The following is a 25,827-nucleotide window of genomic DNA, read 5'->3' on the forward strand; positions in this document are numbered from 1 at the left end:
TTTAAAGTGAATTTTGTGTTTTATAGAGATATTTACAGACATTCATTTTTGATGTCGTAATATAAAATTTTTATTTTTGCATGCTATGGTTTAAACCTAGGGCCTTGCGCATGCTCAGTAATTGTTATGTTCCTAAGTATTGGTATGGATTTTTTATTGTGGTTTTGGAGGCAGTTTGTTGTTATGTAGCCCAGGCTATCCTAAAATTTGATGTACCTACAAGGCTGGTTTCAAAGTTGTACCTGTCTTCCCGAGTTAAGGTTTTAAAGCAGGAGAACAATCAGTAAGCGTGCTGCGACATTGGAGCTGTTAGGATTTAGTAAGCAGCTACTCAGACATTTCTTGTTACTGTGCTGAAACCATACTTGGCATTCTATAGTGTCAGCTTTTCTCCCAAAGTTATGTGTGAACAGTGAATTTATTTAATCTATTCTCTAATTTACTAAGCTCTGGTGGTATTGTTCATGAAAATTCATGACACTGCTCAGTCTCTTGCCATCCTTGTACGTGTAACTTGAGTTTTGTAAATTAGCATTTTTCCCACTAACCTGGTGAGGAGACAAACATCCACACAGATGAGATACTCACTTGGAGGATTACACACACACACACACACACACACACACACACACACACACACACACACAATGTCTGTATATATGTATATATACATATATATATGTATGTGTATATATATACATATATACATTTATATATATACATATACATATATACACAGACATTTTGTATACACACACACATATAATCTGTATGTGTCTTCATTAGGGTTTCTATTGTTATGAAGAAATACCATATATATATATTATTTATAAATATATATATATTTTCTATATATGGGGATTGAACCCAGGGCATATGGCATGCAGGGCAATTACTATTGTCTACATCATTAACTTAAAAACAATCTTTTGGGCTGGAGAGGTAGCTCAGGACTGACTGCTTTTCCAGAGGACTAGGGTTCAGTTCCCAGCATCATAGCAGTTCAATTGTCTATATCTCCAGTTCTAGGAGATCTAGTGCCTTCTTCAGGTCGCCTCAGGAACCAGGCGTGCAAGTTGTGAACAAATATGCATACAGACAAAATACCCATACACATAAAATAAAAAATTCAAAAGCTTAAACATCTTACTTTATTTAAAATTCACTTTTGGTAAGTTTGAACATTTTTATGTGTTTTATGGCTAATCATTTTCCCTTTGAAAAACCTCATAATCTTGTTATTTATTACTCATTGATTTGTAACCTGTCTTTTATATTTGTTTTAAATTACTTGCCACATATATTGAAGGCATTTTTTTAACTTTACTCTTCAATTATGTGCTATTTTATGATATGCAGAAGTTTTGGGTTGCAGGCAGTAAAACTTTTGTGGGCAGGGATTCAAGTCAGGACGTCATACATAGTGCAGGCTAGCCTAGAACTTACTATGTAGCCAGGGTAGCCTCAAACATACTGTGATCCTTCTGCCTCAGCCCTCCGAAAGTTGAGATTTAAGGCAGGCCCACGCTCTGCTCCCCGGCGCACTCTCCTTTATATGTTTTAGTGTTGGTGTGGTTATCATAAAAGGCATGCCTACACTTAAATTTAAGTGCATTGTCCTGCTTTTTCTTTTTGAGATTTTATGGCTTTCCTGAGAAAAATTGCCTGGTCCATCTATAATTTTTGTAATCTTTTAAATAATCTCTCTCTCTCTTCTTTACCTCACTGATTTGGAAATCCAATTGTATTAGTCTATTTACTCTTGAAAATACCTGAGAGTGGATGCCACACAAAGGCTTATCCAGTGCTCAGTGGGGAGAGTAAAGGGGCGTTGCCAGCTCCTGCTCAGCTCTGGGGGTGGGCTGATAGCGGATCACAATAGTGGTGCCATGGACAGAGAAATATCAGGGTAGAAAGGAAGCCCGGATCTCATCTGCCCCTACCTCTGTACTATTTATTACTTTTTCCACAAAACACTTGGCAAAAACTTAAGGGAGAAAGGAGTTGTTTGAGATCATGGTTTGAGGACACATAGTCTATGTTGGCAAGAAGAAAAACAAAAGGCCAACATCATGGAGGAAGGAACATGTACCTGAGACTCCTAATCTCTGGGAGGCAGAGAAGTGCATCCTCGTGCTTAGCCCTCTTTCTCTTGTTTTCATTTTATTTGTCCGGGGAACCAAGCCCATGGGATCCACATTTGGGACCTTACAGGACACCCTGAAGTGGCACTACTTTTATATCTTAGATCCCACGGGGTTGAGTCTTTCTGTGAAGGCTTATTCCATTTCATTGCTTTGCTGATGTAAAACTATTTTGTTGATTTGCATGAATACAAAAAGAGGTGGTGGCAGACATGCTGCCCCTACAGGGCACTGGCTGACCTCAACCAATTATCACTGCTGCCAGCCTCCTGGTCCAAAGAGATGCTTAGGGAGTGAATTCCAAAACTTTTCACTAACCTGCATTCAGATTACAAATTCTTGGTTAAGTTTTGTAGACAGACCATTAGTATCATTCATTAAAACAGTAGCAATAACAATGAAAAACAAAAGGTTAGATTGTTATAATTAAATGCCTATCTTATTACTTGTTACAAATTAATATTTTAATGACTACATAAAAATATATATAAAAGAAAATAAGAAAAGTAACTGTACACAGTCTGGCCATCTGGAAATGTATTAGTATTTTAATTTTTTTTACTGGAAATTAGTATTTTAATTTTTTACTTCATTTTTTTGCATGTGACTATGAGTTCTTGCTGTGTTTATGCATGTATGTGCAAGTTCATGTGTGAGGGACATATATGTGAATATGTAGGGGCATGCATATATACATACATATATATATAAATATATATACATATATGTATATGTATGTGTATATATATATATGACATTCTTGAACATCATTCCTCATGCACCAGTTACTATCTTTTTGATACAAAGTTATTGACTTGGAACTCACCAAGGAGATTGGACTGGTTGGCCAGTGAGCTCCACGGATACACCTGTCTCTCTACCTTTCTGATGCTGGTATTTAAGTGCAAGACACCATACCCAGCTTAAAAAAATACTCCTTTAATTTTGGATATTATAATGTCATTACATAAATTTTCTCTTCTCTTTCATCACTCCAAGCTGTCTCATGTGCCCTTTTAGCCCCTGCTCTTCCAGAGGAACCGTTTGGCTCTCAGCACACTTCTGGCAGCCCACAACCATCTGTAACATTAGCTGCAGGAAAGCAGACACCCTTTTCTGGCCTCTGCAGGCACCTGCACACCTGTGCCATATTGCTGCAGACGGAAAGATGTAGTCATCAATAAAAATAACATCTCTAAGAACATTGTTCCTGCCTTCGTTTTGCAGCGGCATTTGGAACGATCGGTTACTCTTCTGTGAAGGTGTTCTCCCATTGCTCTTAGGGGTCCACACTGAGCTCTATGTCTCATTCTCGGCCCTCTACTCCCCCCGCCCCATTTTTTTTTTTAACTTAAGCAGTCTTTAATGAAAGCCGTGCATGGGATGTCTCTACTCCTCCATCTTCTCGATCGTTTCTTCCTTGTATTTGCCCTTCTTCTTCCCTACTTGTCGGGACTTGGCTTTCCTCTCCAGGATCTTCTTGCAGTCCTTGTCCAGTTTTAGCCTGGTGATAACCACCTCACTGGGGTGGATGCCCACGTGGACAGTTGTGCTATTAGCTTTCTCTCGATGGACTTGTTCAATGTGGATAACGTATTTTTTCCTGTACACTTGGACCACCTTGCCAATCTGCTGGCCTTTGTAGTGACCTCGAACAACCTGAACTTCATCATCCTTCTGAATGGGCATAGAACAAACATTATACTTCTGTCTCAGCTCTTTGGAAAGAGGGGAAGACATGATCTTCCTCCGAATGTGAGAGCGTGCATTGAAATGCCGTTTGTGGTTCTTGCTTCTGTCAGAAGTCACGAAGGGATTGAACTTCATTTTGGTGGCTGTGATCCACTGATGGCTGCAACAGGCCCCCCACCCCATTTTAAAGATTTATATTCAGTTATGTCTGTGTGTGTGTATACATGTGTGCATGATATACATGATATACATGTGTGCACATGCACACAATTTCTCTTTCTCTCTTTCTCTCTCTGTGTGTGTTCACATGAGTGCAGGTGCCTACAGAGGCCAGAGGTGTTGCATCCCCTTGAAGTTGAGTTATAGGTGGTTGTGAGCTACCCAAGTGGGGGCTGAAAACTGCGCTTGGCTCATATGCAAGAACAGTGTACACTAACTGGTGAGCTATCCTTCTAACTCCCTGCATCCATTCTTGTTTCCCTTCTCTTGGGTGGAGTGTCCAGGGCTTAAACTGTGGCTTCTTTTCACATCTGCTTATGTTCTCAAAGTGAGTGTCTAAAGGTCTATGGTTCTAAGTGCCATGCACCTGCTGGTGAGTATTAATTACTCAGGTAGGTGCACAGCGATGCTCCTAGTGGCACTTGTGTGTAATTATACTGCCCACACTTGGGATGGGCTTCTTCACTTTAGTTATCCAGGTCTAGCAACTCTCACTGGCATCCCAGAAGTTTGTCTCCTAGGTGATTCTTGATGCCATTAATTTGACAATCAGGATCAAACATCCCACTTATTCTTGTTACTTATTGTTAATGAGAGAAGAACTTGAATCAAGCCTGTGGTTTTACTTGCATGTAATCTACTACTCCAAGATCCTTATAGGTGTTTAAATTTTGTTTTAATCTCACTAGCATATGTTTGTGGGGTGGACTGCTTTCTAATTAAATCTTCCTGTACTTACAAAGCCCTCCTGATATTATATCTCTTTGGGTGAGGATTTTCCATTTTGCTTGAATAATGTTTGCATTATATTTATTTTATGCATTTCTTTATAAATACCAATAGCTATATGTTGGATCTTAATTTTGTATTCTTCATGTACATTGTTTCCTATATTTATCTCTCAAACTTCTGCTCATCAGTGGTTTTAAGTTTTGAGGTATGAAGTTCAAAAATCACCATCCCTCCTCCAATAGTTACCAGATCATTTTTCTTAGTCGCTTAAGGAACATGTAAGTCTTTATTACCTGTTTCATCCCACACTAAAGCTTTTTTCCTATAGACCATATGAATCTCTTAATGATATTTTTTGTTTACCCCTGACATTCTTCATTGGTCTCCTCAACTATATTTCTTTGTAATACATTGCAAGTTCTCCTCATAAAACTGGTATTGGATTTTTCTGTGTATTCATATTTGAAGGAAGACTGAGGAAAGGTCTTTTCTGGCTACCCCAAAATAATTCAGGGCAAGTTCCCCTGACAGTGTTTACGCTTTCCAGTTTGGAAGTACTAAAATACTTCTGTGAGATTTGAAGTAGGCTGGCAAGAGGCAAAGGTTTGTATTCCCCTCATTCAGAACACTGAAGTACTGAGGGATATGGAGCAAGATCTGAAACTTTACCTGTATCCCCTTAGTGTTGGTTGAGACTGTATTAAAGCTGTTCTTTTCCTATTGGATTTTCTATATCATTATGGTTGTTTTAGGCCTCTCTGTGAACACACTTTACACATTCTTTATAAGAATGACACTGCATTAATTTGAAATCTACTCCTTTGAAGAGATATGAATTGCATTGTGCAGAGAGAGATGTGTAATTATCTTAACGCTATTTCCTCTATATCATATGACTTACAAATCAGCTGTATGAAGAATGGTCGGGCTTGGACAATTTCATCCAACTCCTGCAAGGAAGATAGGGATATTTGCTAAGAAGACAGGAAGTTACGTGATAGAGACTGAGGAGAGTTGTCTGCACTAACACGTATGTAGTATACAAGATACTTCATTTCCCAAGTGAAGAACCTGCCGCACGACATTTAGGAAACTCATTCATCTGTACATAGCCAGTAAAAGCTGGGATTCAGACTCAGGTACTTCTGACTCTCAGGGTGGTTTGCATTGCATCTCGTGGCCTCTGTAACTCACAGCCTCCTCACCTGCGACTCACTTTCTCTTGATGCTGTGTTCTGGATTCACATTCTCACCCTGTTTTCAGTCCCTGGTTGCACAGGACAAGTTGTAACTCACTCGCCCTTGGTAGTTCACCATTGCGCCATTGCCCTCTAATTACAGTATCAGTCTTTGCTTACAGTCTGTGGGGGACCTCTTCATGCTAATTATGTAAGTCCATAAGGCTTTGGGATTTCTGAATGCTCCTTTTTTTTTTTTTTTTTAAATTCCCTATTTCTCAGTGCACTTTCCTCCCCACCAGAATGTGCCACTAGCTTCTTTTTTTATTAGATGTTTTCTTCATTTACATTTCAAATGCTATCCCCTTTCCTAGTTTCCTCTCTGAAAATCCCTTGTACCTTCCCCCCTTCCCCTGCTCCCCAGCCCACCCACTCCGGCTTCCTGGCTCCAAATCTCCGATGCTCATGGATTGGCAGAATTAATATGGTAAAACTGGCTATCTTGCCGAAAGCAATCTACAGATTCAATGCAATCTCCATCAAAGTGCCACTGGCTTCTGCTAACACATTCTGATGCTACCGTAGAATACCATTGTCTGTGGTCTCTGGTACCTCATTCTTTTTTTTTTTAATATTTTTTTATTACGTATTTTCCTCAATCACATTTCCAATGCTATCCCAAAAGTCCCCCATATCTTCCCCCCAACTTCCCTACCCACCCATTTCCATTTTTTTGGCCCTGGCGTTCCCCTGTACTGGGGCATATAAAGTTTGTGTGTCCAATGGGCCTCTCTTTCCAGTGATGGCCGACTAGGCCATCTTTTGATACATATGCAGCTAGAGTCCAGAGTTCCAGGTTATTGGTTAGTTCATAATGTTGTTCCACCTATAGGGTTGTAGATCCCTTTAGCTCCTTGGGTACTTTCTCTAGCTCCTCCATTGGGAGCCCTGTGATCCATCCAATAGCTGACTGTGAGCATCCATTTCTGTGTTTGCTAGGCCCCGGCATAGTCTCACATGAGACAGCTATATCTGGGTCCTTTCAGCAAAACCCAAAACCTTGCTAGTGTATGCAATGGTGTCAGCGTTTGGAAGCTGATTATGGGGTGGATCCCTGGATATGGCAGTCTCTAGATGGTCCATCCTTTCGTCACAGCTCCAAACTTTGTCTCTGTAATTCCTTCTTTGCATCTTGTTCTTTATGTCCTTCCAACATGGATGTTTTAGGGTTTCCAGTCCTGCACAAAACAATATGACCAAGAAGCAGGTTGGGGAGGAAAGGGTTTATTCAGCTTACACTTCCATATTGCTGTTCATCACCAAAGGAAGTCAGGACTGGAACTCAAGCAGGTCAGGAAGCAGGAACTGATGCAGAGGCTACGGAAGGATGTTACTTACTGGCTTGCTTCCCCTGGCTTGCTCAGCTTGCTTTCTTATAGAACCCAAGATTACCAGCCCAGAGATGGTCCCACCCACAAGGGGCCTTTCCCCCTTGATCACTAATTGAGAAAATGCCCCACAGCTGGACCTCATGGAGGCATTTCCTCAAGGGAGGTCCTTTTCTCTGTGATAACTCCAGCTTGTGTCAAGTTGACACACAAAAGCAGACAGTACAATGGGTATCAGGGATTGTCTTTCATTCCTCATTCTCCTATTGTCTGCCATTTCTCAGTAGGCAGGCTGTTCCTGGCCCCACTTCAATCCTTCTCTTAACCGCGTTCCTTGCTGTATGATCCAGGCAATAACCTGAGGTATTATACTGGAGACCCTAAGACTTATATCTTGTCTGAGGTTTAGTTGATGGTATGTGTCATATAAGAACATACATCAGGGTTATATTATCTTAACTCTCTTACCCTAACTCTCTTCTTGTGTGGATAAAGAGACAAAGGCAAAGTTCTGTATTCCCAAATACATGGCAAGGTTAGAACCAGCGTCAATTCTGGCCTCAATTAAATTTCTGTTACAGACACATTTGGTACATATTTTCATTACTAAGAAGTACTTTTGTGTACTTTTTTTTTTCTCTTGTCATGTGTTTGGGTATTTGGCCTACATGTATGTCTGTGCATTGTGCTCATGCCTGGTATTCATGGAGGCCAGAAGATGGTGTCAGATCTCCTGGAAATGGAGTTACAGACTGTTGTGAGCCACTGTGTAGGTACTGACAATCAAAATTTAGGTCTCTGGAAGAATTGTGAGTGCTCTTAACTGCTGAGCTCCGGCTTGTATGTGTTTTTAACAGCACAGAGAGGTAATGATACAAAGATGTCTCAGTGTGCACCTAGGTGTTTGACGAGACACTCAATTGTATGTTTTTATGTTTTGGCGTATGTTTCAGTGTTTGATAAGACACTTGACTAGTATGTTTTTGTTTTTGTATGGAAAGACATAAAAATGAAATTATTTTCAATCTTAACCCATAACTCAAACTTACATATTTCTGAAAGATATATATATATACATATATATATACACATATATATAATATTATATATATTTTAGAAAGTAAAACGATATCATTCCACCAGATGTCACTGTTTGCATGTAGCAACGAACTTACAGTAGTTAAAAAGAGCAACCAACCCCCCAGGCCATATTTTATAAATGTAAAAATCTGTATAGTTACACATATATTTTCCTACAGGCTCATAATTTTGAGACTCTATTCCTTGCTTTCAAAAAATGCAAAAATTTTCATGTGTCTCTGCTGCAGATTTTAAAGAAAAATTTCACAAGGATGAAGAAACTCAGTGTGTAGCTTAGCATCTAAGACGAGCTTAGAAAATTTCTCCAGTCCTAGGGTCTACTTTTTAAACAATATAGCTATAGTTTTCTAAATTGTGGCATGAGACCCTGTAAGTGGGTTTTAAAAATCAATTTAATAACCACTAAACTGAAGCTATGGATGTTTTGAAAGTGGTATATAGGACACCCTATTGCATATAAATAAAATCTTGGTAAGGTTTTCGTAAGTGAATATCCTTACTTTTCCTATACACACATTCTATGAATTACCTGACAATGGTCTCCTCAGAATGTTCCCTGAGAATTTTGTACGCCTTGTAGCAAGGCACTCTTTCTAAGGAAAAGAGAGTGGAGCTGTGGTGTAGAGCTTCTCCTCACAGGGTCTTCCCAAGGCAGAGGAGGGCTGCAGAGGGAGAAGCCTCTGTTTAGTAGGATGTGATTCACAGTTATGTACATGTGAATTCGAGTTCTCACTACTTAGAGCAAAATGTCTTCTAAGCTTGTTTTGTTAGCAACTTACAGTAAGAAATATATTTCATATCCTGGTCTGATGGTAGACAGCAATGACTTTAAAAAGGTGTAGCTCCTGTACTGTTAGAGAAATGGGCTTGTTTTGTTCCGTTAGCCACTTCCTTGATAGAACAATATAAATTATAATTTCAGCCATTTACTGAGCATGTATTATCTGCAAACATTATTCCTAAGAAGTAGATGGAGATGCCAATCAGTGTTGCCATTAATAAATGAGGGAACAGATTAAGGAAGGTAAAGTATCCTACTCAAGTGTCTTAGTCTGTTTTGTTTTGGTCTAACAGAATACCCAAAACAGGATAATTTATTAACAACCAACCAGATTTACACTAGCATCTCAGGACTCCCAGAGTGGCCAGCTGCATCTGTTTAGGAACTCATGCTCCTTCAGCTCATGATGGAAAATGAAAGCACAAGAAGGCACGTGAGAAAAACAGAAATGAAGATGAATTCCTGATCACCAGAGCTAACTTATTCTTGCAAACACAGCATTGGTTAATTTATCAGAGCTGTAGCCTTATGGCTCAGATACCTCTCATTAGGCCCCACCTCTCATTAGGCCCCACCCCTCATCACTGCTACTTTTTGGGAACAACTCAACCTGAGGTTTTGTGAATACAAACCATATTCAAATCATAACATCAACATAACTGCAAGTAGCCAACTTAGGGTTAAAGTCCAGGCTGTGGTCTCATCACAGAGTCTCAATCTTTCCCCAGTGTCAGTGAGGTTAAGACTTTGATGAGCATGAAGAGCTTTTGGTAGGCTCGCGTAGTGTATTAATTTGCAAGCCTACTGAATCTGAATCTCCAAAGGAGGTGTGGGAAGCTGTATTTCTGATAGTCGCCGCAGGGTGTCTTATGATCAAGTAGTTTTAGAAAAGCTAGTGGTAATCAGAGGCTCTCAGACAATACAGTATCACCTGCCCAGAGGGTGAAAACACGGATAGCTGCCTGCATAGCCCCAGTTTCTTGTTCATTGGTGTATGGCGAGTGTCCGTGATTTGCAAAGTACATATAAGAGACTTGTGATGGTTATGGAGTGCCCTTGTAGTACCTCTGCAACATCCTAGGCTGGGCTTTGATTTTCCAGGGTCTACTTTGGGTCATGAGACTTTTTTTTTCTCTAACCAAAGGTCACCATTTATCTCATAACTACTATCCTGAGCTTTTGTCCCCTCCGGCAAGAACACACTCAGGACAACCGGAATCTTCTGCGGCAAAAAGCTTTATTGCTTACTTCTCAGGAGGAAGACCCCGAACCCAGAAAATGGCACTGCTCATATAGCCTGCAGCGTGACGTTTCAGCACCTGATGTGGCGTGACAGCTCCTGATTCATTGCTCGCCCATCACCCCATTATTACGCCCCGAGATGGGCAGTGACTAGGCGTGAGTTCACTCTTGCACTTGCGCATAAGGCTTGTTTACTAGTTAGGCGCAGTGGAAGCCAGCACCATCTTATAATGGTGATTGCTCACGGCACAGCTCTCCACAAACTACTACATTCAAGTCCTCTGGAAGCAGAAAATTAATTTTGTCCTTCCCCACCCCCAGCCCTGGGCTATTTTCTATTAAGAAAAAAAATATAAGACAAAATAGAAGATGTCCTATAATGAAAGAACAGATCAAACATAGTAGGAAGATTAAGGAGAAAAAATGTTTTGACTGGGTAATGGAGATGTATAAAGATCTTGGAGCCCTTGCTGTTCCCACCCACAATGAACTATAATTGTCTGCCCCTATAGTGCTCTATACTTAGTACCTAGTATCCATCCAGTTGTTAGTCCACCTTTTTCATATTAGATATAGATCAAATGGAGGGTTAGGGAAGTGAAGTAAGATTGGCAAGATAGAAGGACTTCACGGTATAGAAGAACCTGACTGCCAGGTACTATAGTTTAGGCCCTATTATAGCTTAATCATTGGGGTGTTTGACGAGGAAGTGATTGACCCCTGTTAATATCCCCTGTCATAGGTGTGTAACGTGAATTGGAGGAGGAAGAGCCTGCAGGTAAAGAACCTGAAACACTGATAGCACAGGACTCAGTGAGAGAATATATGATGGACAGGAGAGACAGCAGAGAGAACAAACAGAGTGGACACCTACACTTGGAAATGGGGCAAAGTTAGAGATTTACAATCTGAACTCAGACGATCATGGTGTTTCTGAAAGATTTTAGGAAGATGGAATTGTCTTCTCTTAGAAGAGGGAACATAGATAATCAAGAGAGAAATCTCCGAATAATTAACACACATCTGACATGTAGGAACCATTGCTAACCCTGGATGGCCATTCCACTAAGGCTCTGGGTATGTCAGAGCTAACACTACAGAACGTCAATGACTCCTTCCACATTCATTTGAGCAACTAAAACACATAATTGTGCTTTTGGAATCTGAAGACAGTAAATGTAAATGATGATTGCTACTCTACTGATGGCTTCCAGCTAAACAAATAGAACAATGTTACTGTAAGGTAGTAGATATTATGTCACCTTGCCCCTAACCACTGTCCCCTTTCCCCACAGTGTGATGTTAAAAATACTATATCTTGACATATTTACATTCTAGGCTCATTTTCTTCCTGTCTAGACTCAAACCTGTTCTTTTCTAGACCTAGAAGTCAAGATTGAGTTGCAGAAAACAGAAATCCTTTTAATTATTTGAAGCAAAAAAAGGAATCAAGCAATGTTTGTTTAGTGGAGGGCTTGAAATAAATGGGCCTGGGAGGACTTGCAGATATACCCACATAGCAACTGAGCTGGCTGCCAAGGGGACTCCTTCTAGCTCAGGACGGTTCAGAACTGGAAGCCCAATTTGGTAACATAGCTCCTTACTTAATCGTCAAGGAATAAAGATTCTTTGACTATCTCAGAATTTCACACTTATTTGATATTCTCATTGACAAAATAAAAATTTAAACTAACAAAAGCAGTAACTTTGGAACACTACTGTGGAAGAACTTGGCATATCCTCAGCTTGCCAACAGACACACCAGAGCCTTATTCCTTCTAAATGGTACATATATGAGTGCACATGGAGTGTGGTCCTGAGTCACGTCTAGAAAACACCAGTTCCAGGAGAGGTCTCTTCTCACCGTCCTCACCACCATCAGGAGGAGCATAGACTTTGTGTGTAGTATTTGTATTCAATTTGCTGGGGGTTGGCTTTAATTTCTCTTTGAATCCAGATATTTGACTAGGTAAGATAAGAGGTGGCTTCTGATCAAGAGGTAGCTTTCCACATGAAGAGCTGGTAAGATGGGCTTTGAGAGCTCAGCATATTATTAAATGATAAGTCAACTGGGTTTGTGTATGTTTATCCTTGATAGTTGATGACTCACAAAGCTAATTTTGTTTCTATAATGGAATGTCCAAAATCAGAGGTACCAGTAGCCTTTTCTTGTATGATTAACTCTGTCACTATATCAGTTAGCCTGACTTATGCTCGATTTTTACTTATTACAGTACCTTTACATGCAATATTGACATACCTTAAGAAGTCTCTTAAGTCGCATATTACTGATATATTCTTCTTTCATGCTTAAAGTTTTATGTTATATATGCATGTATACTATAGACATTCTTAGCTCCAAGCCTGTATTGCTTACTGAGAGAAAACTTGATTGTTTCAGTGAGGTGTTTAGCTATATTGCTTTGTGCTCCTGGCAGGTTGCACACTTCCAGCTACCTGGCCAGCAGCTCTTTGGATTTGGGAATGAAAGGCACACACACACACACACACACACACACACACACACACACACACACACACACACACAAGCTTATTTTTAAAATGCCTATGCTGTGTCAATGACTGGGCACTTTTAATCCTCCACCTGCTATCCTAGGCCCAGTCAAGGAAGTAGCCAGTGGTCACTAACCCAAAATCTCACATGACTGGTTAGCCTTATCTCCTGCTGTTCCTGTGTTCCATCCGAGTCCTGGCAATTCTCCCTGTTCTTCTCTGTGTCCTAGTCTGAGCAACTCCAAGTGTCCTACCCTGTGCCCAACCATTGGCTGTTGGCAACTTTATTTATCAATCAAAACCATAACTGGGGACAAGGAACTTTAGCGTTTGGACGTGCAGATTCCCTATTGAATCAAAGCACTCGAACCAGTCTCCAACACCTCACCTTTTCTGTCTAAATAAACATTTTCATTTTGGCAAGATGTAAATTCAAAAGGGGAAGCCACATGTATCTTGGCAGTTTTATTTATTTAGGACGATTTGGCCCTAGTCTAAGAAATGAATATTTGGTTGTGAATTTAGAAATACATTATAAAAATTATTTCATTTTCTATGTATGAGTGTTTTGCCTGCATATATGTCTATGAACCACATGCATGTCTTGTGCCAGCAGGGGTTTTTGGATCCACTGAAACTAGAGGCTGTCAAGAGCTGCCATTGTGGGTTCTAAGAATTGAACTCAAGTCCCCTGGAAGAGTAGCTATTACTCTTTATCAACTGAGCCATTTCTCCAGCCCCACAATAAGGTTTTTTAAAATGTGTTTTGTTATGTTCTTACAAAGCAAACGTACTCTTCTCATATAGTGAATCCAAACCATCACTCATCTGTGTTCAAAGCCAGATTTTACTTTAATTTTGAATTGTCTTCTTCATGATGTCTTCTGAGTTCAGACAGTAAATGTCAGTGCATTGACTTAAGCAGAGGTAAGCAAAAAGAGGGTGGTCCGTTTTTGCTTCACCAATAACTTTAAAACAAAATTATTGTTTTTGTTAAATTGTAGACTGATATACGGTGTTCCTGTTATGAGTGAGAAGCAGAAATATACTGGTGTTACTTCAGTACCAGCAAAGAAATTCCCTGAACCAGAACAGACAAATCAGTGGGAAGCCAGCAAAGCAAACCTACAGCTCTCAGGAGAAGAAGTGAGCATTGCTTTTAACCACTCTATCTATCCATCTATCCATCTATCCATCATCTATCTATCTGTCTGTCTGTCTGTCTGTCTGTCTGTCTGTCTATCTATCTATCTATCTATCTATCTATCTATCTATCTATCTATCTATCTATCTATCTATCTAATCTATTTGCATTGGTGTCAGGGTGTCAGATCCCCTGGAACTGGAGTTACAGATGGCTGTGAGCTGCCATTTGGGTGCTGAGAATTGAACCTGGGTCTTAGAGAAAGAAAATCCAGTGGTCTTAGCCATTGAACTCTCTCTCCAGCTCCCAAACCTTGCTTTTAATGTTGGTTTTCTCCACCTAAGGTGCTCTTAAATGTATTGGTTAGGGATCCTTTGGCATTCTTGAACATTATTGAGGACTTCAGTATTTGGTAATGTGAACTATGTCTTGGAACACTTACAACTTTAAAATGTAAGTCAGAAAATGGTAAGTCATAAAACCACAGGTATTAAATGTGACCCCAGAAGTGCTCTTTTGTAAAACCATATTTACTTTGTTTCCTGTAACATTGTCTTGCTGTGTGGTCCAGGTTAGATTGGCATCTATGAGGAGACCCTTCTTCATTAGTCTTCTTAGTGCTGGGATTACAGCCCATACCACTGTGCTTCCTAGGATTATAGTCTCTAAACCCAAAGAGTGTGAGAAAACTAGAATCTGTCTTTTAATTTAACTTATTTGACAAGTCTCTTTATATATTGAACTCCTAGACATTCCATATCAATATTTTGGCTGTTTGTTTTGGTTAAAATATATTAGAAAAATTCTGACCTTAATCAGACATGTAGGTAGAAAAGAGTATTTTAGTAGAAATTCCAATATAATTGTGGGCATTCTTTAATCATACACCAAAATTTGATAAGTGATAGTTTCCTGAGAGTTAGTTGTAAGACTCCCACTTTTCCCTGTGCTTTTTGCCAAGGTCCTAAGATCTCTGGATGTCACAAACCCAAGACAACTCTATAAGTGAAGAGAAGTATGTATAATATCTAGAAATTTTAGGACACAAAGAATGACATGGTACTGCATGAGTGCCTGGGGTTTATTTTTATTGCATATGTTTTGTAATTGACCCATAAAACTTGGAAATCTGGAAACACCAATAGGTGTACACACACACACACACACACACAAACACACACCACACATTACAGCAATATACACCCTAACACATGCACACATGCCTCAGTGAAAACATGCTATTTCATTATTTCAGCATGGGCTACAAAACAAAATATTTTTATTTAGAAAGCAATTACTGAATCTTTATAGACACTGCAGAAAGACAGTATGCTTCTACTCCTGGCCTTCACCAGGAAAGGTCTAGTCCTTGCCAGACTGTCTCAAAACATGCCAGGGTCCTTTTCAGATTGTTGTGAAGGTGGGCTGAGTATGGAGCAGTATTGTGGTTTGGATATAAAATGTTTGCTGAAGGCTTATGGTTTGACGACTTGATTTCCAATGCAAAGTTGAAGTGTGGGGCTTTGGGAAAATGATTGGGTTGTGAGTGCTCTGATCTAATCCACGGACACAGGGTTCTACTTAAATGTATGGGTGGCACGTGGCAGACTCTGTGGAAGAACATGGACTGGGAAGAAAGGAGCAGGGAAACAGGATGCATCTTTAAAGGGCATTGCTCATCTCTGGCTTCTCCCTTTTTCAGCCTCTCTGCTTCCTGGCTTCCATGAGTCAGTAGCTTTGTTGTGCCAGCTCCTGGCCACAGTGGTAGAGGTAGTCTGGTGTGGGTCGAATTCTCTGAAACCAAGAGCCAAAAAGATAATTTTTCAATCTTATTATTTTCAAAGCTGAGAAGTTGCTTTTTTCATCCATTTTGCCACAGTAAAAAACAGTGAAGAAAGCTAGAGTCATCCATCCTAGTGGAGTAGCAAGTAGATTCTCTGTTTATGTTGTCAGTTGAAACCACATGGGAATTCCCATCCCATCCAATGAGCTACTCCTATAGTGGAGCATCAGCTAACCAGAAGGTTTAAATAAGGTATGGCCTTGATGACATAAGGTATAAAAATATCCAGATTTCAGAAGTTAGGTGAAATCTCACCCTAAATAGAAAAGGGCATGAGCTAGAGAGATAACTTAGTGGTTTAGAGCCTGTATTGCTCTTGCACAAGACCTAAGTTCAGTCCCCAGCACCCATGTTGGGAAGTTTAAACTACCTCCTGTTTTATGTCTTCTGGTCTCTTTGGGCACCTGTACTCATGTGCATATACCCCTCTCCATATACATATAACATAATAATAAGAATATGTTTCAAAAAAAGAAAATAAATATAGAAAAACACTTCAAGTACTATATTGAATAGATATGAGGAGAGTGGGCATCCTTGTCTTTTGCCTGATTTCAGTGGGATTGCTTCAAGTATCTTTCCATTTAATTTGATATTGGCTGTTGGTTTGCAATAAGTTGCTTTTAGTATGTTTAGGTATGGGCCTTGAATTCCTGATCTCTCCAATACTTTTAACATGAAGGCATGTTGTATTTTGTCAGATGCTTTTTTCTGCATCTAAGGAGATGATTATGTGATGTTTTTGAGCTTGTTTACATAGAGAATTACGTCAATGGATTTTTGTATATTAAACCAACCTTGCATCTCTGCGATGATGCCTACTTGATCATAGTAAATGATGGTTTTAATGTGTTCTTGGATTCTGTTTGCAAGAATTTTATTGAGTATTTTTGCATTGGTATGCATAAATGAGATTGGTCTGAAGTTCTATTATGATTGGGACCTTGTGTGGTTTAGGTATCAGAGTAATTGTGGCTTCATAGAATGAGTTAGATACTGTTCCTTCTGTTTCTATTTTATGGAGTAGTTTGAGGAAAATTGGTATCAGGTCTTCTTTGAAGGTCTGGTATAATTCTGCACTAAATCCATATGGCCCTGGGCTTGTTTTGGTTGGGAGGTTTTAAATGATTTCTTCTATTTCCTTGTGCAATATGGCCCTGTTTAGATAGTTTACCTGCTCTTGATTTAACTTTGTATGTGGCATCTGTCTAGAAATCCATCCATTTCATCTAGGTTTTCCAATTTTATTGAGTATAGGCTTTTATAATATGATCTGATAATTTTTTGAATTTCCTCTGTTTCTGTTGTTATGTCTCCCTTTTCATTTTTGATTTTATTAATTTGGATACTGCCTCTTTGCTGTTTAGTTAGTTTGGCTAGAGGTTTATCTATCTTGTTGATTCTCTCAAAGAACCAGCTTTTGGTTTTGTTGATTCTTTGTATTGTTTTCTTTGTTTCTATTTGGTTGCTTTTGGCCCTGAGTTTGACTGTTTCCTGCCTCTTACTTCCATTTGGTAAGTTTGCTTCTTTTTGTTCTAGAGCTCTCAGGTATGCTGTTAAGTTGTAAGTGTAAGATCTCTCCAGTTTCTTTACCAGGGCACTTATTCCTATGATCTTTCCTCTTAGCACTACTTTCATTGTGTCCCATAAGTTTGGGTATGATGTGTCAACATTTTCATTAAATTCCAAGAAGTCTTTAATTTCTTTAGTTCTTCCCTGACCATGTTGTCACTGAGTAAAGAATTGTTCAGTGTCCATGTGTATGTGGGCTTTCTGTAGTGTTTGCTGTTATTGATGACCAGCTTTAGGCAATGGTGATCTGATAGGATGCATGGTATTATCTCAATCTTCTTGTATCTGTTTAGGGTTGTTTTATGACCAAATATATGCTTGATTTTGGAGAAGGTACCATGAGGTTCTGAGAAGGAGATGTACTCTTTTGTTTTAGGGTGAAATGTTCTGCAGATATCTGTTAAATCCATTTGGTTCATAACCTCTCTCGGTGTCACTGTGTCCCTGTCTAGTTTCTGTTTCACTGACCTGTCCATTGGTGAGAGTGGGGTGTTGAAATCTACCACTATTATTGTGTCAGGTTCAATGTGTGTTTTGAGCTTTAGTAAAGGTTCTTTAATGAATTTGGGTGCTCTTGCATTTGGGGCATAGATATTCAGAAGTGAGACTTTTTCTTGGTGAATTTCCCCTTGATGAATAAGAAGTGTCTTTCTTCATCACACTTGATAACTTTTGGTTGAAATTCTATTTTATTGAATATTAGGATGGCAACTCCTGTTTGTTTCCTGGGACCATTTTCTTGGAAGACCTTTTTCCATCCTTTTACTCTGAGTTAGTATCTGTCTTTGTTATTGAGATGTGTTTCCTGTATTCAGCAAAATGCTGGATCTTGTTTGCATATCCAGTCTGTTAGCTTATGCCTTCTTATAGGTGAGTTGAGTCCATTAATATTGAGAGATATTAAAGAAAGATGACTGTTGGTTCTTGATATTTTTTTTTTTATAGGTGGCGTTATGTTCTTGTACCTCTCTGATTTTGACTTTGTTGTGAGATGCTTAACATCTTGTCATTTCTTTGGTGCAGGTACCTTCCTTGTGTTGGAGTTTTCCTTCCAGGAACCTCTGTAGGGCTGGGTTGGTAGACAGATACTGTTTGAATTTGGTTTTGTCCTGGAGTATTTTGGTTTCTCCATCTATGTTGATTGAGAATTTTGCTGAGTATGGTAACTTGGGCTGGCATTTGTGTTCTCTTAGAGTCTGCATAACTTCTAACCAGGATTTTCTGGCTTTCATAGTCTCTGTTGAGAAGTCTGGTATAATTCTGATAAGTCTACTTTTATATGTTACTTGGCCCCTTTCCCTTGTAGCTTTTAATATTTTTTTCTTTGTTCTGTGCATTTAGTGTTTTTATTATTATGTGACAAGAAAATTTTCTTTTCTGGTCCCATTTATTTGGTGTTCTATAGGTTTCTTGTACCTTTATAGCCATCTCTTTCTTTCGTTTGGAGAAGTTTTCTTCTATGATTTTGTTGAAGACATTTTCAGGTCCTTTGAGCTGGGAATCTTCATTCTCCTCTATTCTGATTATTCTTAGATTTGTTATTTTCATTGTGTCCTGAATTTCTTGGATGCTTTGGGTTAGGAGGTTTTATGTTTTGAATTTTCTTTGATGGTTGGAGTGTATATGATCAAAATCTGCTTATGGAATTCAAAGATTAATAAAAATAATATTTATAAATTATGTGTGTCTGTGTATACTAACTCATATAAATACGTGCATCTGTAAATGTTGCTGTATGTAAGCATCTGTGTCTATACTAGACTAAATGTGAGTTCACAATCCACTGTGATAGGAACATTCTAGCTACCCCTCGATCATCTTTAAAGTCGCACTCTAACAGTGGCACACTGACTCCCACCATCTGCCACCCTTGTATTCAGTAGTCCAGTGTGTGTGGATGGAAGTGTCAGACTTGCTGCGTTCCTGTGGGAGCATCAGCAGCTAAAGCCCAGGGCCAGAGGGACTGCTTCCTGTTCCTGTTCCTTTAGCTTTACACTCTCCACTGCTTCCCAGTCACTGAGCTCAGCATCCGCCCTAGAATATGAGGTTGCTCCACATATTGCCGATACAGTTAGAATGCCTTGTTAAGTTTTGCATTCTACCCTGGATTCTTTTTTTTTTACTCCCTGAATGTGTTCTGAAGCTTTGCATTGTGCTAAATATCAGCCTTTATTATTCAAACTTATTCAAATACTACCGCAATTCTGGTAGCATCCCGATAGGTTTATTTTTCTAAAACAAATACCTTTTTAGTTTATGACTTAACAACTTAATAACTCGACATATGATCCTAAGCAATCTCTCATATAAATAACATTTTGCATGAATTTTTCTGAAATTATTATTTTCAGTACAGTTTATCAGCCCCATCTATGGGTTGTAATAGTTGTATCTGAATAGCCATATAATAATGTTTATTTACTTGTTTCTCTCCTAAGGAACACTTAAATTGGACTTTATTTTCTAATTTAGTATGCTCTGTGAATTGACCTATACATATTTTCTCATGCACATATGTAAGAACTTGGTTAGTGACACTTCTAAAACAGATGGCACATGTACCTCCTGTTTGGCTGGTCAGTTTGCCTCCAGTGTGGCTCCCCAGTCCTTTGTGTCACAAAGTCACTCACCACTGCTGGCTTTACTTGTCCTTTAAAGCTGGGGCTTGCAAAATTATCTTCCCTCCATGGCAGAGGCTGGGTTACAAATCAAGCCATTTTCTCAATGACTAGAAACAATGTGGCAGGAATTTGGGGTTTTGGTTTTAGGGGGTATTTGTTACTATTTGTCATAGTTTTTTTTCCCATAATATTTTCAAAGGTGTCTGCATATCCTGGGATTTCAAAGATGTTTTGGAATCTTTCTGCACCTAAATTTGCTCTTCCAGAATCAACCATAAGAGAAACTTTATATCCAAAATATGAGGTAATGACTGTGCTTTCTGTATTGTAATTTTTGTTGCAATTTAATAGTAAACTTGTATAATTTCTTCTGATAGAAAATTGCCATATAACTTGTCAAGCAATTATTGCCACTGTCAGGATTGGTTGGATGATACAATAGAGATGATTTATGTAGTAGTTGTCACACATACATATGAATGTATATATATATTTTATAAAATTCTGGCATATATGTGTATGTATATATATATCCTATAGCTATAATTTATGCACTTCTTTAAATTATATACTTATTGTAGCTAGACAAGAAAACATGCCTGTTCTTGTTTTGGAAGAGTATTTTATTTGAGGACTTAAGTTATAAAGTCATGCAGATTATATAGAGGATCTCAGGTATTTTCATTTACTTTTTTGGTTCATGAAGACAGTGATCATTTATTATCAAATTTTAGACAATAATTAAGACTCCCTATTAATTTGCTGGCAGTGATAGTAGTACTGTTGATGTGTGCCCCACAGTTAGGACTTTATAGTTCTCCTGGAACAGCAGACAGAATGTCTTTTCCACTTTGTTGGAAAAGCAAACTTTATTTCAAACAAGTCTAGAAGAGTAGCCAGACTGGTAGGAGACAGCACATGGCCGCATGGCCAGCTGGCACAGGCTCCCTTGGGAATCCCTCCAGGTCCTGGTCTTCCCCAAGCACCTGTTGCAGCTTCCCCTCAGGTTGAAGCTAAAATGTTGCCTTGCCAGGTGTTGACGAGGTCTCTGTTTTTCAAACGTATTCACTTCCTGGAGGAAGATAATTGATTCTTTTTTGAAGCTCTGTAAAATTCTAACCTGAATCGATCTGTCCCTGGGATTTTGTTCTTTGGGCCATTTTAAATCATGGCTTCATCTCAAAATAACATTTGTTGGGTGTGCCAGAGCCATATGTCAAGACTTAGGCGAGATCTAATCAGCCAAAATCCCAGCATGGAAAGTGGAAGGTCAGTGAAGCCCCACCCTTCCACCTGAAGAGCTATGGGTAACTGATGAAGTGAGAGTCAGGTTCTCTAGGGATATTTTTCCAAAAGGGCTACCTGTGCTCCAAATGGATCGTCACCCATGTTCAAAGAGGCTGCACTAAATGAAATCACTGGACTTCAAAGACAAAGCAGGACAAACTGGTGGCTGGGGTAGGGGTGGAGGGTTGGGGAAATGAGAGAGTTAGGAGTAATGAGGGAGGGATTGAGGGTATATTTGATTAAAACACATTTGTATGCATGTATGGAGTGTTCACTGGGCAGCAGCTCCACATCCCCCAAAGCAGGAAGAAAGGGATTAATATTCTCAGCCAGTCACAGGTGGCCTGCTGCCAAGTGGAATGTGCCCGGGCTTTCTGAGAAACGATTAGCACGTTTAAATGTCAGGTAGGACACAGCACAGGTGTCAGTGGCCAGCACGACGTGCTCTACTGACTGCTCTGCCATCATTTTTCCTATAGGGTATGACATGCGTCACCTGGTGGACAAAATGGCAGTCATGACCAAGATGGCTGTCATCACACTGAGTGGCCGCCTTCGTGAATTGTCTCCTTCATTGATTTTTGTTACCAGTTATTTCCGTTTACATATTTCAAAAGAAAATACTAGAGTTAATACAGATAAGAGAAATCTTCTTGGAATTTCAAAAGAATTCACTGTCTCTTCAGAAATGCATTATTTGGGAAAGTTTCTGATGATTTAAATGTCTTCTTTACTAATTTTTGAGTTATTTATGCCAAGTTGTTTTTGAGTCAACTGATAACTCATTACAGAAAGCCGTGTGTTTTATGAGACACATGTTCTATGTATAGAGTTGGCCATGTTTTTCTGTCAGTTTTGAGCTCTATTTGTAATGTTGCAGTTTCCTTCCTGTTTCTTACAAGTTTTATATCTATAATAGGATTTTTAAAAGCAATTTAACTTTCTTGTTTCTTTTCTTTGTTTTCAGTTGTAAACTCTATCTTTTATCAAACTACCATACTTGCACCAGTAGAGAACAACCACTGCTGGTACATTTTTACTAAGATTTATGATATTCAGTGTCCAAACTATTTATTGTGGCCTACCGGCAGGAAAAGAAAGAGTATATTCTATCTGCTTTGATTAAAAATATTTTGGATTAATTATTACATCATTGTGATACTGTGAAGTATCACAGTCTTTTCTATTTTGGTTTTTTTACTTCATCACTTATTATAGAATGTTTATATTCTGTTTAATAATTGTATTATTTTCTACTGAAATTTAATTAGGTTCTTTTTGTTTTAAAGTAATATAAATATAACTTAAGACTTTTGTATAAAGCTTTTAGTTTATTGCACCAATTCTTACTTAGTGTCTTCATTTATTTTTGAAACAGCTCTTTTCTTGATGGGGGGATAGTTTTCATTTTCTTTTGCTTATACCACTTAGGTAGGAAGGGGTTTTAAAAGCTTAAAGAAGTTTTGATACTGTTTTCTTTAAAGTTTATTCTTAATATTTAATAACATACAGTATATCTTTAGACTACATGTGTTTTTGAAATTGGTTGCTATTTGTATTGTGGTTTATTGAATATCCCAGCATTTGTTGACTAAGCCGATGGCATTGTTTGAAGGTTCCTTGTTAGCACTGAGCCAGCCTAAGCAGAACATAGGTTGTGGAATCAGAGCCTGGGATTTGAATCCCTTTCTGCTCCTGAAATCCATTGTTTTTGTATGTAAAGTAAGCTTTGAGGATTTAAGGAGGCCTCACACTGTGCAGATAAACTGAAGTACCCAGCTGGCTTAATAGACTTAGTTATATGACTTCTTTTCTATGTGGTTCACTTTCTACTTCCTTCATTTGACCTAATGAAGACTGATTAATTAGAGGTTTTCAGTGTACATGTGTTTGGTTCATGCTTTTCTTGTGCAACTAACAATTTTTATTTCATGTGGCATGAAAATTCTGTATTTATTAAAAAACTTGTAATTTGTGAATTTTATCTCCTGTTACTTTTAAAAGACTCAATTTGACCTAGTAAATATTTAAATTCTACTCTAGTAGGTAGAATTTATATGTTCTTTTGTGGGTACAAGCATGTTTTCATTTTGTTCTTTTGTCATTTTTCTTTTTTTTTTTTTCTCAGTTCATGATTGCTTGGCAGCACACATTTAAGCAGAGCATCACAGTGCTGGGAGGGTGTGGTAGGAAAAGTTCTTCACTTCATAGTAGCCAGGAAGCAGGGCAGGGAGAAGGAACCGGGCAGGCATAACCTTCAAGGGCAGCTTCCAGGGCAGCATCTTCCATCACTTCCCAACCCAGGCCACTTGACCCTCTTAGATGGTACTCAAAATGCTCGCATTCCCTCCCAAAGTAGTGCCAGAAGCTGGAGCCAAGGGTTGAGCCTAGGAGTCTGGAGGTGGGGAACGTTCCATAGTCAAACAACAAGGGCAGTTTTTCCACTCTATCTGCACCCCTGCTCCAGCTTCAGCAATATCACTGGACAAAAGCAGGATGATTTTCCCATGGGACGCCACATAAACTCTTATACTCTAATTGCTATGCATGGTGCCTTAGTTTAGGAAATATTTAGACAGTTTCTGAGGCATCAGTATGAGCTGTGCTATGTTTTTGTTGTTTGTTTCTTGAGTTTTTTTTCCCCCACAGTAAACAATGACTGACTACTAACAGGTTCTACTATTTTGACATAAAATATAGTGTGAAAGTTTTTGTCTTTGTTTTGTTAAGAGTGTTCCATTAAATATATAATACTTGCATTCCAATATATTTTGAATATCTTATGTAAGCATGGGGCAAAAACAGTTGCAAAAGTTCTTTTCTATATCAGGGAGTTAGTCTTTGAAGAATAGTAATGTCCAAGTGTCTTTCTGCTATGACTTGTAATTATTTTGCTACAGCTAAATAATTTTCCAGTGTAAAAATACACTGGCCAGGCTAGTTTCCTGTCACCTTCCATAAGCTGAAGTCATCTGAGAGAAAGGTATTTCAATTGTTAAAATGCCCCCAGAAGATCCAGCTGTAAGCAGACACACTTGTATACCATTTTCTTAACTAGTGATTGATAGATGGGGGAAGCCCCAGTCTATTGTGGGTAGTACCATTCTTGGGTTGGTGGTTCTAGGTGCTATAAGAAAGCAGGCTGAGCAAGCCATGGGGAGCAAGCCAGTAAGCAGCCCTGTTCCATGGTCTCTGCATCAGCTTCTGCCTCCAGGTTCCTGCCCTGCCCGAGTTCCTGCCTTGATGATGAACAGTGAAGTGTCAGTGTAAGCGAAATCAACCCTTTTGACCCAAGCTGAGGTTTGTTAGGATGTTTCATGATGGCAATAGAAACCCTAAGATATACAGTATAAAAGGATGATCAGAATCACCTTATTTTCCCCCATTTTTCTAAATGACAATAGCATTAATACTTGTAAAAACTGATTTTTAAATTTCAGTGTTTTCAATCATAAAGTTAGAACCGCATCAGATAAATAAAGAAGAGCATGGTTCAGCTAATCATGAAACTGTCAGGTTGTCAAGTTTATGTTTCCTAGTTGCTTTTGAATACCAAAATCACTGACTATAAGGTAGAGAAGTAACATTTAATGAGCATAATTTGTATAGTCCTTTTATCTTACAAGAACACACATATATTGCAACTTTATTGGGTGATAGAATCCAAAGCTTAAGTCATTTAAGAAAAATTCCACTCCAGTTTACATTTAGAGTACTCGCTCGTACTTGAAAATGAAGTCATCCAACAGTACAGCCTGATTATGTGTCTTGCTAATAACTCTGGTGTTGATGTGAAAGACATATAGTACTAATCTATGAGAATGTAATGTCATTGATAACTCTTAATATTTCATACTGCAGAAATCACACGCATGCTCCCATTTGATTAAAGGCAGGAGCTAAGCTGGGCGTGGTGGTAAACGCCTTTAATCCCAGCACTTGGGAGGCAGAGGCAGGCGGATTTCTGAGTTTGAGGCCAGCCTGGTCTACAAAGTGAGTTCCAGGACAGCCAGGGCTACACAGAGAAACCCCGTCTCGAACCCCTCACCCCAAAAAAGGCAGGAGCTGTAGTATGGATTTTGTATTAATACAAAGTCTCTAGTTAGACTTTCATGCATCATTGGAAGTAACTTCTTTTACTGCAGGTCTTTTATTTGTTTTTGCTAACAACGTTGTTCAATGAAACAGCAGTGACTATAAAACATTGAAAATATTTCATGAAATTATTTAATATATAATTTAATTTTTTTTAAAACCACAGAGTGTTCAGACAAGCAGACTCTTAACTGAGAAATTATCTGTAACCAAGGAGACTGAGATTATTGTAAATACCTCCACCAAAAGAAGTTTTAAGGTACTTGTGGCTTTT

General features: G+C 38.8%; 1 protein-coding gene and 1 pseudogene across 17 annotated transcripts in view; one reads left to right on the plus strand and one right to left on the minus strand.

The window, feature by feature from the left end:
• Positions 1-25,827, plus strand: part of Ttc6 (tetratricopeptide repeat domain 6) — a 191,208-nt gene that overhangs the window by 82,341 nt on the left and 83,040 nt on the right. For all 17 annotated transcript variants that reach the window (XR_001780477.2, XR_001780479.2, XR_001780482.2 and 14 more), the window contains 3 exons: positions 13,996-14,137; positions 20,371-20,475; positions 25,720-25,812. Coding sequence is in view for 11 of the 17 variants with exons in the window: in XM_017315184.2 (XP_017170673.1) it covers positions 13,996-14,137; positions 20,371-20,475; positions 25,720-25,812 (340 nt within the window). In the remaining 6 variants the exon portion in view is untranslated. The remainder of the gene's footprint in view (positions 1-13,995; positions 14,138-20,370; positions 20,476-25,719; positions 25,813-25,827) is intronic.
• On the minus strand, positions 3,494-4,006 carry Rpl26-ps2 (ribosomal protein L26, pseudogene 2; annotated as a pseudogene).

Source organism: Mus musculus, chromosome 12, assembly GCF_000001635.26.
Source record: "Mus musculus strain C57BL/6J chromosome 12, GRCm38.p6 C57BL/6J".
NCBI lineage: Eukaryota > Metazoa > Chordata > Mammalia > Rodentia > Muridae > Mus > Mus musculus.